Source organism: Pediculus humanus, genomic scaffold (genome assembly GCF_000006295.1).
Source record: "Pediculus humanus corporis 1103172107610 genomic scaffold, whole genome shotgun sequence".
NCBI classification, from domain to species: domain Eukaryota; kingdom Metazoa; phylum Arthropoda; class Insecta; order Psocodea; family Pediculidae; genus Pediculus; species Pediculus humanus.
The window spans coordinates 274,987-289,101 of NW_002987224.1; the positions used below are offsets into that span (position 1 = coordinate 274,987).

At 25.4% G+C, this 14,115-nt stretch overlaps 5 protein-coding genes across 5 annotated transcripts in view; 3 read left to right on the forward strand and 2 right to left on the reverse strand.

Annotated features, from left to right (window-relative positions):
* Positions 1-1,819, reverse strand: part of Phum_PHUM238740 (uncharacterized protein) — a gene marked incomplete at both ends in the record, with an annotated part of 3,039 nt that extends 1,220 nt beyond the window's left edge. The window contains 6 exons of the mRNA XM_002426102.1: positions 173-398; positions 523-763; positions 877-1,035; positions 1,127-1,306; positions 1,423-1,594; positions 1,763-1,819. Of these exons, the coding sequence (XP_002426147.1) occupies positions 173-398; positions 523-763; positions 877-1,035; positions 1,127-1,306; positions 1,423-1,594; positions 1,763-1,819 (1,035 nt within the window). The remainder of the gene's footprint in view (positions 1-172; positions 399-522; positions 764-876; positions 1,036-1,126; positions 1,307-1,422; positions 1,595-1,762) is intronic.
* A 355-nt stretch (positions 1,820-2,174) lies between these two features.
* Phum_PHUM238850 (protein kinase C, mu, putative) lies at positions 2,175-3,251 on the forward strand (the record flags this gene model as incomplete). Its single annotated transcript, XM_002426103.1, has 4 exons — positions 2,175-2,186; positions 2,246-2,435; positions 2,545-2,991; positions 3,076-3,251. The coding sequence occupies 4 exons, from the start codon at positions 2,175-2,177 to the stop codon at positions 3,249-3,251; spliced, it is 825 nt and encodes a 274-aa protein (XP_002426148.1).
* Positions 3,252-3,287: 36 nt separating this feature from the next.
* Positions 3,288-5,300, forward strand: Phum_PHUM238860 (serine/threonine-protein kinase D1, putative; the record flags this gene model as incomplete). The annotated part of the gene is made up of 8 exons (XM_002426104.1): positions 3,288-3,337; positions 3,418-3,674; positions 3,745-3,930; positions 4,001-4,392; positions 4,476-4,659; positions 4,741-4,923; positions 5,019-5,104; positions 5,187-5,300. 8 exons carry the CDS (start codon positions 3,288-3,290, stop codon positions 5,298-5,300), a joined length of 1,452 nt encoding a protein of 483 aa, XP_002426149.1.
* A 3,848-nt stretch (positions 5,301-9,148) lies between these two features.
* On the forward strand, positions 9,149-11,008 carry Phum_PHUM238870 (uncharacterized protein; the record flags this gene model as incomplete). The annotated part of the gene is made up of 5 exons (XM_002426105.1): positions 9,149-9,152; positions 9,287-9,692; positions 9,791-10,503; positions 10,568-10,737; positions 10,871-11,008. 5 exons carry the CDS (start codon positions 9,149-9,151, stop codon positions 11,006-11,008), a joined length of 1,431 nt encoding a protein of 476 aa, XP_002426150.1.
* Positions 11,009-11,833: 825 nt separating this feature from the next.
* Phum_PHUM238880 (TNF receptor-associated factor, putative) lies at positions 11,834-13,534 on the reverse strand (the record flags this gene model as incomplete). The annotated part of the gene is made up of 4 exons (XM_002426106.1): positions 11,834-12,234; positions 12,447-12,643; positions 12,739-12,946; positions 13,012-13,534. The coding sequence occupies 4 exons, from the start codon at positions 13,532-13,534 to the stop codon at positions 11,834-11,836; spliced, it is 1,329 nt and encodes a 442-aa protein (XP_002426151.1).
* Between the last annotated feature and the right edge of the window lie 581 nt (positions 13,535-14,115).

Below are 14,115 nucleotides of genomic sequence, written 5' to 3' on the forward strand. Positions count from 1 at the left end.
GCTGTCGGAATGAAATATTCTTTCTAAAACAAAAATAAAATAATGAATTATTTTTTGAAGTGGAAAAAATAAATAAATTTACAATCTTCGTATTATTTATTACAACAAAAGAAACTTTAAAATTTATTTAGAAAGATCTTATAAAGGAATCGGTCATTAATATTAAAATTACACTATTTATGTCCTCCAATGTTTTTGCCACCGATTGTATTGCTTCTAAACAGTAAGTGTAAGAATAAATTTGTGTCCAAATTTCTCCGGCTCGGGTAAAATCATCATAAATTTCTGTAACTGGTATCGTGTCTCTTTCCTGTATCGTCATTTGAAGTCTTTCTAATATTTCATTGAATTTATTTAAATAATAGCTGACATCGCCATCGATTTCTTCAATTTTGCTCCTGGGGGGCACTATTTAAAGGTAAACAAAAAGGTTTAAATGATGTCTGAAAGTACGGAATCAATTATTATAAAACATTATTTAATAATTTATATATATGAAAGATAAATATTTCTATGTTTTACTTTATGTATATATCATGTTGGAGCATTATTGTATAAATTTGTTTTAAATATTTTAAATCGTTTTCGTCAAAATCCGAAGGAAGGTTAACATCGGCCGTGTCGTTTACGTCTTTGAATAAATAGTCGAGATTTATTATATTTGGAATTACATATTGTATATCTTCTATTCTCGTTGCAATTTTATCACTCATATTAAGAATTGTTTCTTTCTGTTCTTCAATTACCATTGGCAAATTTTTTACTTTACTCAAAAATTAAAATAAAAAAAAAGAATTATAAAATGTCACTTTTTTCAACTTGAGCAGTTATAAAGTTAAGTAAAGTTTAAGTAACAATTTTTTTTTTTATACTTACTGTCCTCTATTCCTTCTCCGGCTTTATTAACGGATTTTAAAAATAGTCTTATACCAGTGACTTTTTTGCATAAGTCTTTAATCTTAACAATTTTTTGTTCTTCAGAATCATTTAAAAATGCAATTAAATGCCGGTTTTTAAAAACGCTATGAATAGCGGCTGAAAATGAGTGCTCCGTGTAAATTTATAAATAATTCTATTATTATTATTATTATTAATTAATTAATAAATGATAATTTTTAAATCTCACCCATAGTTTCTCGCATTGCTGACAAATGAGTTATAGATCCTAGATTTTGAACTACCAAAATATATGATGCTAAGCTCTTAAATAAAGCATTTGTATCTTCTTTATCCAAAAGTAAAATTTCACTTAAAAGACTTTCAGCTTTTTCCGTTTGAAGTTCTGCATATTCAGTTTTAAGTTTCGCTGCAATAGATTTTAATAATAACGCAAAGTTATAATGGAATATTTTACATGTATTTTTATCAAGTAATGGAGATAGGTGTATCAACCATTGTTTTTAAACTTATTTTTTTACTAACTCAAATTAAGATTGACTGTGCTCCAGTAAACTTGCATTCGAAGGCAATTCATTGCAGGGGTATTTTGCTTTAACTCCTCCACAATTAGCATAACTAGTTGCTGTGTTAAACTTCGCGGCATCACTTCAGATGCAGTGAATCCATTCTTCGGATTTAACAATTTCAATTTAACCTTTAAAAAATATATATAGTTTGTTTAAACATTTTCCTTTATTTATTTTCTTTTTTTAACTTGTATTAAAATTTGATTTTTACAATTCATTATTATTATTATTATTATTACCATGTAATCCGCCAATTCTAGTGAAATTTCAGATCCGCTTTGTGAACATTCAAGAACAATTTCTTTTGCTATATTTGTAATTATATTGTTTTCTCTTTCTATGTTATAATCCATATTAATTCAATTAGTAAAAATTCTTTTATAAAAATGAAAGTTTTATTTTCATAAATATTTCTGGATTTCGTTTTGAAAAGTAAATAACGTGTCAAAAGATAACCTTATTTCGACTTTTGTTCGTTTAATTTAGCGGGAAATTTTAATTACTCTATGCAATGCCAATTAGTATTAAGTATTGTTACTGACTCAAAAAATATAATACATTTATAAGTGATGATAAAATTTATCAACTAGAAAAAAATGTGAATAATTTAAACATCATTTTATTAAGTTTTATTTTTTATTTTTAGAAGGAAAATCTTCTATAAAATGTTTTATAATAGTTTTTATAATTATTTGTAGTGTCCGGATCATGGCTTATCTCGTATTCAGGACCGCCTTTTACTTTTCCGCCATGACTATTCCTCATCAAATATATTGCAGTACTTAAATTCTGTATCTGGTATCGGAGATGAATCATTAATAGAAATTGTTATAACTGGTCAGTTGATGACTGAAGAAGTACTTATTCGGCCTCATGCTGTCGTTGTTCATTCATACAAAGCTCCAACATTTTGTGATTTCTGCGGAGAAATGTTGTTTGGATTGGTTCGACAAGGGCTAAAATGTGAAGGTTTGTTAAGATAATTTTGTGTAAAATTTTAATCAAAAAACATGTTTATGTATTTATACACTTAATCATAGGTATTATTGTTTAACCTAAGTCATTTTAAAATTATCAGGTTGTGGCTTAAATTTTCACAAGCGCTGCGTCATTAAAGTGCCAAATAATTGCTCTGTATTAAATGGGCAAAAAAGAAGATCGTCTACTTTAAACGTTCCTAGAAGTACTTCAGAAACGGGTTCTACGTCTTCCTTAATTTCAGCTTCCGAAGAGTCAGGTCTTCCACCTGCACCGTCACTCGTTGCATCTAAATTTAATCGTTCACCTTCTATAGGTAATCGTTCTGGATGGTTTGAAAAAGATGTTAATAGCAAAATTAAAATTCCCCACACCTTTGCTTTACATTCTTACACCAGACCCACAATATGTGGATATTGCAAAAAGTTGCTCAAGGGTCTTTTTAAACAAGGTGTTCAGTGTAAGGATTGTCAATACAATGCTCATAAGAAATGTATAGAAAAAATTCCAAAAGATTGTCCTGGTGAAAGCACTAAAGATCAAGCCGGTAAATAATTTTTTGACTTTTGAATTGATTTGAAAAAATTAAATTTTGATTTATTTTCAATTAATTTTTGTTTTTTATTTCAAGGGGAATATCCAGACAGTGGTTTAGGAAGTGAACCAGAAAGAGAGAGTTGTAGGGACGAAATTGGAGAGGAAGATTCAGATGAATCGAATTCACCTTCCGGAACTCGAAAACTATCTATTATAGAGGCAAGCACAATTTTCAGCTGCTTTGTAATTTTATTTAATAAAAGTCTTTAGTTAAAATGGTTTAAAATAATTATTTTATTTTAGGACATGATACCGGGACACGACGATGACGTCAACGAAAGACCGAGAACTATGGTGTAAGTGTTATCATTTTTATGTTTTAAAATTTGCTTTACTTTAAAAAATAATTTAATTTAATTTTAAAAAAAAATTTTAGACCGTCGCCTAGTAATAACATTCCACTTATGAGAATAGTGCAATCAGTCAAGCATACTAAAAAAAGAGGTTCAAAAGTTTTAAAAGAGGGTTGGATGGTTCATTTTACCAACAAAGACAAAACCGTTAAAAGACATTATTGGAGACTTGATACTAAAGCTATTACATTGTTTCAAAACGATACAAGTTCAAAATATTTTAAAGAAATACCATTATCTGAGATTTTAGCTGTTGACGCTGCAAGAACTTTAGTAGGAGGTAAAATCATTTTTGTACATTTTATTTTATAAAAAAAAATTAAAATCTTAACATTTAAATTACATTACAGAGGTTATGCATTGTTTTGAATTGAGAACGACAAACGTTGATTATTATGTTGGCGAAGACGTTTCCGCTAGTAAGCAAGATGGTTCTTGTTCTATGTCTTCATCCGAAAGTGGGTTTGGTGCACATTTAGCTAAAACTTGGGAAAACACCATTAGACAAGCACTAATGCCCGTTCAAACAACTGGAAGTGAGTATTGTTTTAAATAAAATTATTTTAAATATAATTTATGTTTTAAACTTATGTTTTTATGTTATAGGAGAAAGTAATGCCACTGATACGAGTAACATCAGCGAGGACAAAATTACAGACATGAGCCAAATATATCAAATATTTCCAGACGAAGTATTAGGATCTGGACAATTTGGAATTGTTTACGGAGGAACGCATAGAAAATCCGGGCGAGCCGTCGCTATAAAAGTTATTGATAAATTGAGATTTCCAACAAAACAAGAAGCACAATTAAAAAATGAAGTAGCCATTTTACAAAATTTAAGTCATCAAGGTGTGGTGAATTTAGAGAGAATGTTTGAAACTCCGGAAAGAATATTTGTGGTCATGGAAAAATTGAAAGGAGACATGTTAGAAATGATATTGTCTTCGGAAAAGGGAAGATTGAGTGAAAGGATCACTAAGTTTTTAATTACTCAGGTATGAAAAAAAAAAAAAAAATTTTTTTAATTTTATAATAAGTTATCGAATTGGTACATTATTTTTGTTGCATACTTTTTTAGATTCTCATTGCATTAAAACATCTACATAGCAAAAATATAGTTCACTGCGATTTAAAACCGGAAAACGTTTTACTTTCGTCCGACGGTGATTTTCCTCAAGTTAAACTTTGTGATTTTGGATTTGCTAGAATTATTGGAGAAAAATCATTTAGAAGATCTGTTGTTGGGACTCCAGCTTATTTAGGTGCAATTTTTGTTTTTCTACCAAAGACGCATCGTACCTTAAAAGTTTTTGTCAGATAATTTATTGGTTTTTAAATTTTAGCTCCAGAAGTTTTGAGAAATAAAGGATACAACAGATCTCTTGATATGTGGAGTGTTGGCGTTATAGTTTACGTTTCTTTAAGCGGAACATTTCCGTTTAACGAAGATGAAGATATAAATGATCAAATTCAAAATGCTGCTTTTATGTATCCCCCTAATCCTTGGAAAGAAATATCAGGCGACGGTAAATTTACATTTTTTTTTTTTTTTTTTTCTGTGCAGAAAAAAAAATTATTATTCCATAATGAAATATTTAAAAAAAAAAATTTTTTTTTACAGCTATTGATTTAATTAGCAATTTACTACAAGTTAAACAGAGGAAAAGATACACCGTCGATAAAACATTAGCTCATATTTGGTTGCAGGTTTGTAAAAACATGTAGTACGAAACATTTAAGTTTTCTAACAAAAATGACAAACTAATGTAATGTAAATAAAAAATTTTAGGATTACCAAACTTGGTGCGATCTTCGAGAATTAGAAAAACAAATAGGAGTTCGATATTTAACACACGAATCGGATGATGCTCGGTGGGCATCATTTTTAAGAGAAAATATTTGACCGACTTCGATAAATTCAAATCAGACAAAAAAACAAGATTGGTTTTGGGTCGCCAAAACAAAATTTCGAAAATTAATGAGAGTATAAAAATATTGTTCATCACCGTATTTCAAACGACATTTATATTCCGCAGGTAAATTACAACTCTTAGACTAATTATTACTAAATTCTACGTAGTAATTTTTATTTTTATTCGTTAATATATTTTTTTTTTATTTATTTATTTATACGATTTAACAACGATTAACTAAATTTAACAATAATTTATTAACATCACAAATTTAAATTTTTAATGATAAATCAGTATTTTATTGTTCTGTTATTTTTATAAATTTATTTCATAATGTTTTTATTATTAATATTGTAAATTCGAAAGGGCATTATTTGCCCTCATGCACTTATTATTATTATTATTATTATTTTAAGTACTTAACGAGCGCCTGATAAAAATTAGCCTGATATCAGTAATTTAAACTCATTCAAAAAAAAAAAAAAAAATTTATAACTCTTCACGTTTGTAATTTTACATTAATTTTAATTAAAAATAATTGTAACAGGTGCCAAAAGCAAGCGCTAAAAAAAAAATTTTTTTTTGGTTGATGTTGTTGCGTTTGTTAATCATATCATTCCGTGAAAGAAAATAATAATAATATTAAAATCGTTTTATTCATAAATTTGTTTTTTTTTTTTTTTTTAAAGTAATTTTTAAATAATAATATTGCCAGAGATATTATCGAATTGTTGACTTTTTATTTTTATTTTACGAGTACTTATTTTTAAACAAAAGTATTATTAATTAATTAACGTTTTATTTCATATTATGTTTATTTGTTATTATTGTCTTTCTACCTTTATATACACCCCCAATTATTTTTATATATTTTATATATATATATATATATATATTGTTTTCAATTAAAAAATTATATACTCAAATAAACAAAAGTAATTTAAAAAAAAAAAAAAAATTTCAATTAAAAAAATTTGTTTTGTTTTTTTTTTTTTTTTTTCTTTTATTAGGAATAATTTTTTTAAAAAAAATTTAAAAACAGCAAAACATTCCTAAAAATTTAAATAATTATATAATTATATATATTAATTAACTAATTTATTTAAAAAAAAAAAAAAAAAAAATTAACTTAGTTTATAGAATAATTGTTTTTACAAAACAAAAAACGTTTTAATGCATTTATATTATATATATTATTGTTTTTAATAAGTATTATATTTGTTATTTTATTAATTAATAAATAAAATTAATGATATTAAATAGGAAAAATGAATCAAATCAGATAAAAGGAAAACTTTGTAATAATTAATTTGAACAAATTTTGTTTTATTTTAAGTTAATATGGAAAGAGATAAGGAAAACAAAAAAAAAGTATTATTATTATTTAAATTTTTTTATTTTATTAAAAGTTTATTAATGTGTCAAATTAAACGATTTGATAATAATAATAATAATAATTGTTTAAATATTAAAAAAAACAAATTTGATGAATTTATAATTTTTTCAAATAGAAAACAAAATGTCGGCTGTGGCACATAATAATAATGTGATTTTAATCAATTCTCAATAATCAGACATTTATATTTATTATTATTATTATTATTATAAACTCGTTACGATATTAAATTAAAAAATAAATTGCCGTGAAAACAATCAAAAATTTTTAAATAATTTCACTTTCTGCCATTTTTTTTTTTTTTTTTAATTTAAATAAGTGTCAACTTATATTATTAATTATATTTATTAAATATAAGGATATTTAATTTTTGATTATTTTAAATCTTAAGTGTTAGTAAATTCACGTAATGATGATAATAATAATAACGAATTTTTTTTTTTTTTTAAATAATTTTAATAACAACATTTTTATTTTGTTTTTATTGAAAATCATCATCATCATCATCACTTATACATTAAACTCATGTAAATTTTTTAATTTTGTTAAATAATAATATGAAGAATTTTTTATTATACTTTATTATTATTATTATTATTAATAATAATATATACGAATTTTAAACAATTTTTTTTTGTTTTATTTATTAAAAAAAGTTTTTAAAGCTGAATAAAATTAATTGCTTGAGTTATTAGAATTTTTTTTTTTTTAAATTTTTTAAATAGAGCTTAAACGAATGTTTTTTGCATAGGATAATTGTTTTAAAATTTTTTTGCTTTTATATAAATATATTTATATATATATATAAATTAAAATAATAATGATAAATGAAAATTATTTTGTTTTTTTTTGTGAATGTTTTAATGGATAAATAAATGTGAAATGTAATTTATATATATATTTAAATGTTTTAACATATTATATTTGCAATATTTTGTTTTTTTTTTTTTTTCATTGTTAAGGTTGATTTTAATGTTATATTTAATTATTATTATTATTATGTATTAAATCAAAATGTTAAAAAATGCCTTTTATTATTCTATATTATTAATTATAATAATAATAATAATCATAAAATCGTACGTGTGATTGCCTTTTTTTTGTTATGTTGTAGAAATAAAAACTTATTGTAAAAAATATAACTTTTCTTGGCAAGATCCTTGTGTAACTTTCCACAGCCCCCCTCCCCTCCCCCCCCGAAATAAAGGTTTTATTATGAAATGATTTTTTGTTGTAAAAAATATTATTTCGATTACGTAATTTAAAAAAAAAAAAAAACGGCCGACAGGAATAATGTATTCAAACTTTTTGAAATTTTGTCAGAGTGGCCAACCCCGAAAAAATTAAAAAATTTTTTTTTTAACCGTTAATTATTATTTGAAATCAAAACTGATTCGATTTATTAAATAATTGACGTTTGTCTCAATAAAAGGTAAGAATAAATATTTTTCTTCAGAATTTTTTTTTGAAAGTTTATATATAAAATAAATATAAATATAAATTTTTACATAAATATTTTAATAAATGGGTATTGGAAAAATTAAAAATGGCGTAACTGATTTTTAATTTAATTCTAACTACCGAATTCATAATTTTTTATTAAATCAATTGAGTTATTTTTATTTATATATATATATATATATATATATAATGAGAAATAAAATTAAAAAAAAAAATGTTTAAAGTGTCTTTACTTTTTTTTATCAAAGGATTATCGTTTTGAATGTTTAAACAGAAAGTTTATAAAAAATAACAAGTTACTTATCTGTTAGTTATTTATCCGAGGTTTTAGTCACGGTCAAATTAAAATTGAAGATGGCGCTACTTCATGTTGTCGAGAAATAAATTTTTTTATTTTTAAGAGTAAACAGTCAGTATTGAGTTAAAATGGTTTTATTTTTAATATTTACTTTTATCAAGTAGTTTGATTAAATAATTCTAGAATCATTTTTTAATTTTTTGTTATTTAGTTTGAAAATGACATTTTTTCAATTCAATGTTCTCTTGAGGTATAGCTTCGTCTTTTTTTTTTTTTTTTTTTTTTTTTTAAGTAACGGAAAAATAAACTTATTTTTCAAAATAAATTTTTTTTTTTTTTCACTTCTGTTTAATTGTTTATTTATTAATTAGCTGATAAGAGAAATTTAGGGTAAACTCAAGTGTTTTAAATGTACCATCTGATAGGTGTAATCTATTAAATTCATGTACTTAAATTGTTTTTATGTCTTAAACTACTAATTTACACTTTGCCACATTTTTTTATAAATTTTTTTTTGTTAGTTAATGGTTTTATTTACAGGTTGAGCCATCAATCTTACAAATCTAAGCAAATTTTAAATCTTCTAGTAACAACTAATGTTATATATAGGAAAAAATTTTATTGTAAATCATCATATATTAATTCTCACAATGAAAACAAAAACAATTCTAAAAGTATTAAAAATGAGTATATTCCCAAAAAATTATTAACCTTTAGTTTATTATTAGCTTCTTCCATATTATGCTTCTATACTAAAAAACAAACAGCTTTCTCTGAACAAGCTGAAAAAAATGACGAAGAAGAAGAGGAAGAAGAAATAGTTCCAGGAAAATTTATTGATAATCTGCCTGTATATACGGAAAGTGATGTTGCTCAACATAAAACTCCTGAAACTAGAATTTGGGTAATTTTCAAAAATGGAGTTTATGATGTTACCGACTTTGTGGAACAACATCCAGGAGGAACAAAAATATTATTGGCTGCAGGGTCATCAATCGAACCCTTTTGGGCTTTGTATGCTCAACATCATACTGCTGAGGTATATGGAATGTTAGAACAGCTAAGAATTGGCAATATTAAGATTGATGAAAAAAAACTTGATGATAGTTCTTTAGATCCGTATGGTAAAGATCCTAAGAGACATCCAGTATTAAAAGCTGCATCTATCAAACCGTTTAATGCTGAACCACCATCTTCTTTATTAGTGGACAAATTCTACACTCCAAGGTGAGTATTAAATGTATTTGTCATCAAAATAAATTACTTATAATATACATGGCTAAGTCTATGTTATATCACAATAACAATTAATTTTATGATTTCAGTCCAATTTTTTATGTAAGAAACCATCTTCCAGTTCCTGAAGTTGATGTAGATCAGTTTAAATTAGAAATTAAAGGAATTGGAATAGAAGATAAATCGTTTACTCTTGATGAAATCAAAAAGTTTCCTAAATATACTATTGCTGTAACCATACAATGTGCTGGAAACAGGCGGTCTGAAATGTCTAAGATAAAACAAGTCAAAGGTTTGACCTGGGACCATGCAGCTATTGGAAATGCTACCTGGTCTGGTGCCAGACTTGTTGACGTATTAAAATCTTGTGGTTTAGATTTTAATCGTACAGATATCGAACATGTTCAATTTGAAGCTCTGGATACAGGACCAGACAAAGTAGCTTATGGTGCTTCAATACCTGCAGACAAAGCTTTTGACCCAAATGGAGATGTAATATTAGCTTATGAAATGAACAATGAAGTACTTCCTAGGGACCACGGTTATCCTCTCAGAGTTATTGTACCTGGAGTTGTGGGAGCCCGAAATGTTAAATGGCTCACTAGAATAATATTATCAGAAAAAGAAAGTGATTCACATTGGCAGCAAAACGATTACAAAGGATTTAGTCCAAGCACTGACTGGGATACTGTAGATTTCAAATCTGCTCCTGCCATTCAAGAGCTACCCATAATATCAGCTATTTGTATTCCTGCCGAGGATGAAAAAGTCGAACTTATTGACGGCTGTATTGTAGTTAAAGGTAGAATTTTACAAAAATTTCAAATTTATGTAATAATTATTATTTAATGCAACATATTCTTTAGGCTATGCTTGGTCAGGAGGTGGAAAGCGTATTGTCAGAGTTGATGTTACTTCAGATCAGGGAAAAACATGGCACGTAGCTGATTTAGAACAAATTAATGAAAAAAATAGTCGGCATTGGTCGTGGACTTTGTGGACCATACTTTTACCCGTTCCTGAAGGAGAAGAAACGGTATTTAAACCAAAACATCTTTCTAAAAATTTTAAATTCTTTATTTATTGATTTAGTTTAAAGTTTAAAGATATAATCTCTCATGTATTTTTTCTTTAAATGATGATGATTATGTTAAAAAATTTTTTTTTAGGTAGAAATCTGGGCAAAAGCTGTTGATTCAGCTTATAATACCCAACCGGAAGGAATTGAAAATATTTGGAATTTAAGAGGAGTTCTTAATAATGCGTATCATAGAATAAAAGTTCGTATAATAAGAGATGTCGAATAATAATCGTAAGTAATTATTATTATTTTTAAAATTATTGTTCGTTAACAACTTACTTATATTGTTCGTTTGTAATTTAAATTTCAGATGAAATATTACAATAAAATTATGAAAATCTACCATGAAAGAAAGAAAGAAAATATTTATTGCAATGTCGAACCAAAAAATAATAATATTTTTTATTTTGAAATGGCTGTGAAGAAAATTGGAGTATTGAAGATTTATAAGACCTTTAAAAAAAAAAAAATGATTTTCTAAAAAGGGAAATATATTATTGATTTTTTTAATTTTAATATATTTATATTTCTAATAGTAAAAGGTTGTCTGTCGTCACTAGTCGTAACGTAATATTTTGTACCTAAGAAAACGTAAAAAAAAAAACATTTTTTTTTTAATTTTACATTTTTTGGTAAATAAATGAGCTTTAAAATAGAAAATTATCGAATTTAAATATTTTTTATAAATATGTCATTTTTTTATAAGGATATAGAAAATATATCATAAATAAAAGGAAAAATAATTAAACCGAAAGTAAATTTTATTTTTTTTATTTTTAAATAAAACTCATATAAAATTCTTATAAGTAAAAAAAAAAAAAATAATAATAAAAAACTATTTTTATGAATTTTGTATTAGTTCATTGCCAATGCAGTAAATAAAAAAAAAATTTTTTATGGTCGACCTTTAAAATGTGCCATTTTTATATCTTAATTTATATTATTATTATTATTATTATTGTAAATCGTAAAAATTTCGGGATAAAAATTGTTTATTTTTTTTGATATTTAATTAATAATTTTTTTTTTCTTATAAGTAAACTTGATTAATTTATGATTCCAGGTACACCGTGAGTTTTAACACCAAGGTATCTTTTCTTATATATTCCCTCTGCCTGAGTACGTCATGAGGAAATGCAACTTCCGTACATTCGTGATTGTCACCCTTAACTGGTTTTTGCCAATTAAAATCGCTGCAAAGTAAATTTGGATCCCAAGTCCTCGAAGCGATATCTTCAAACAAACGACCTTCTTTCGTTTGATCCAATATGTGTATTTTGTGCTTAAGTGGAAATGGCCATTTTAATGACTCGTCAAATTCTCCTTTTGTGATTCCAACACGTACAAAAAAATTATCTTCATTTTTCCGTGGGAAAACTCTCATGTACATTCTATATCCGCTGGGAAATATGTAAAAACTTTGACTCCGAAGGGATTTTCGTGGATTCCAACCTGAAACATCATCACAAAAATAAGTAGTAAAACCTGGAAATTTTTTTTTTTTTTTTTTTTTTTTTGGGAAAGTAAAATAAATGCTGCCAAACAATTTTCACTTTGACGTAAAAATTTTACTTGTTTTTCTTTGCCAAAATTACTTTAAAATTTTTATTACTTTCACAAAATGAAATTTTTGTACTATTATTTTTTTAATAGTTTTTACTTACTTGTTAATTTATGTGTCATGTCACCTATTTTCCAATAATAAGTAAAAACTTTTTTTGGTGGTGAATTTAAAGCAGTTTCTATGTGAATGCTACTGTTAAATTTTATTATTTCAGCATCTCTTGTACCGGAAACGGATTCATCTGACACGTCATCATTTATTCCAGAGTTTGATTTTTGATTTTTATTATTTAAATCACTGCAAAAGAATAAAGGATTATTTTAAATTTAAGTAAAAAACTCTTCTTGTTAAGAAATAAATGAGCATTATTTATTAAATAACTTGGAACTGACAAGTTAGGTAAATAATTTCCTCCATTTCCAACAGACAAACTTCCTGGGCAACTTTTGGATAAAGAACTTGATAATTTTTTTTGATTGTACACCACAGTATCACCATGTTCTTCTAATCTTTCTTCTAAATTTAATATCATATTTCGTATGTTAATTAATTGCTTAGTGATGGAACTTTCTAGATCTTGGAATTTTTCTTCCATGTCATCTGCAAAGAATAATTTTATTTAATAATCATGGAATAAAATTTTTTTTTTAGTAAAATATACTTACTAGCATTGCATAACTCTTTTAATGCTCTTGTTACAGTTGCTTGAGCTGTGGCTACTAGATTTTCAGTTGTAACTTGACATGTAGATTCAGGTGATGATTCTGTTTTCAAATTCATGACTTTTTTGTAAAAATCACTGTTCCAAGTTTCATTTTCCTTTTCCGGTACGTACTCCACGGTCAGGTTCAGAGTTGAATAGTTTTTATTAGTGAGAAATTTTCTTCTTTTTTCATTACCAATATTTTCTTGATCAACTGATTGATGTGTGGGATCAGTACCTTGTTCAATAACAGCAGGCGATTTAACTTTTTCCAATAGGACAGGTATCGTTTTTGAATTATGCTGATAAGTATCAATAGATTTATCCAATTCTTTTATTAATGAATGATCTATTCCTTGTATTTTTTTACCATTTGTAAAATCACTATTGAGAGAAAATTGCTCACTTTCAGATCGAATACCTCTACCTAAAGTTAATTTGAAGAACAAAAATAAATAAAATACATTTAAAAATTTCACTCTCATTTTAAATATCGCGTTTGCTTCCAAATTTTAAGCTTCTATGTTTTGTTTCTTACTGAAGTATAAATTCAAAATTGAAAAACTTTTTTTTTTATTATTATTATTATTATTTATTTTTTTTGGCAAACTGACAAGGTTTTGAGTTTTATAGCCTTAAAAATATTTAACGACTGTATAAAATTCTGTTGCGGGTTTAATAATTGGTTCGTGTAGAAAAAATAAACTCCCGTCTTTTTCGTCCTTAATACGCAGCCAATACATTTTTAAACTTTGTAATATTGACTTTTATCTTTTATGTCTACTACCTAAAAATAAAGTTACATCATAACGAAAAAAAAAGTGTTAAAAAAACAAAAAAAACTTTTTAAGTAATAAAATATCACTCTAAAATTTTTCAACTTAATTAAATTAACATTTAAATAAAACCATAAAAGTGTTGACTGAATATTAATTTATATTTATTAGAATTATTTCAAGTTTTTAAAATTTTTTATTCTAATAAGAACGAATATGAATTCAAACGGAAGCGGATTTTTAAAATCATTTTATTTTAAAAGTCATTATCTATTACGTCTAGTTCCACG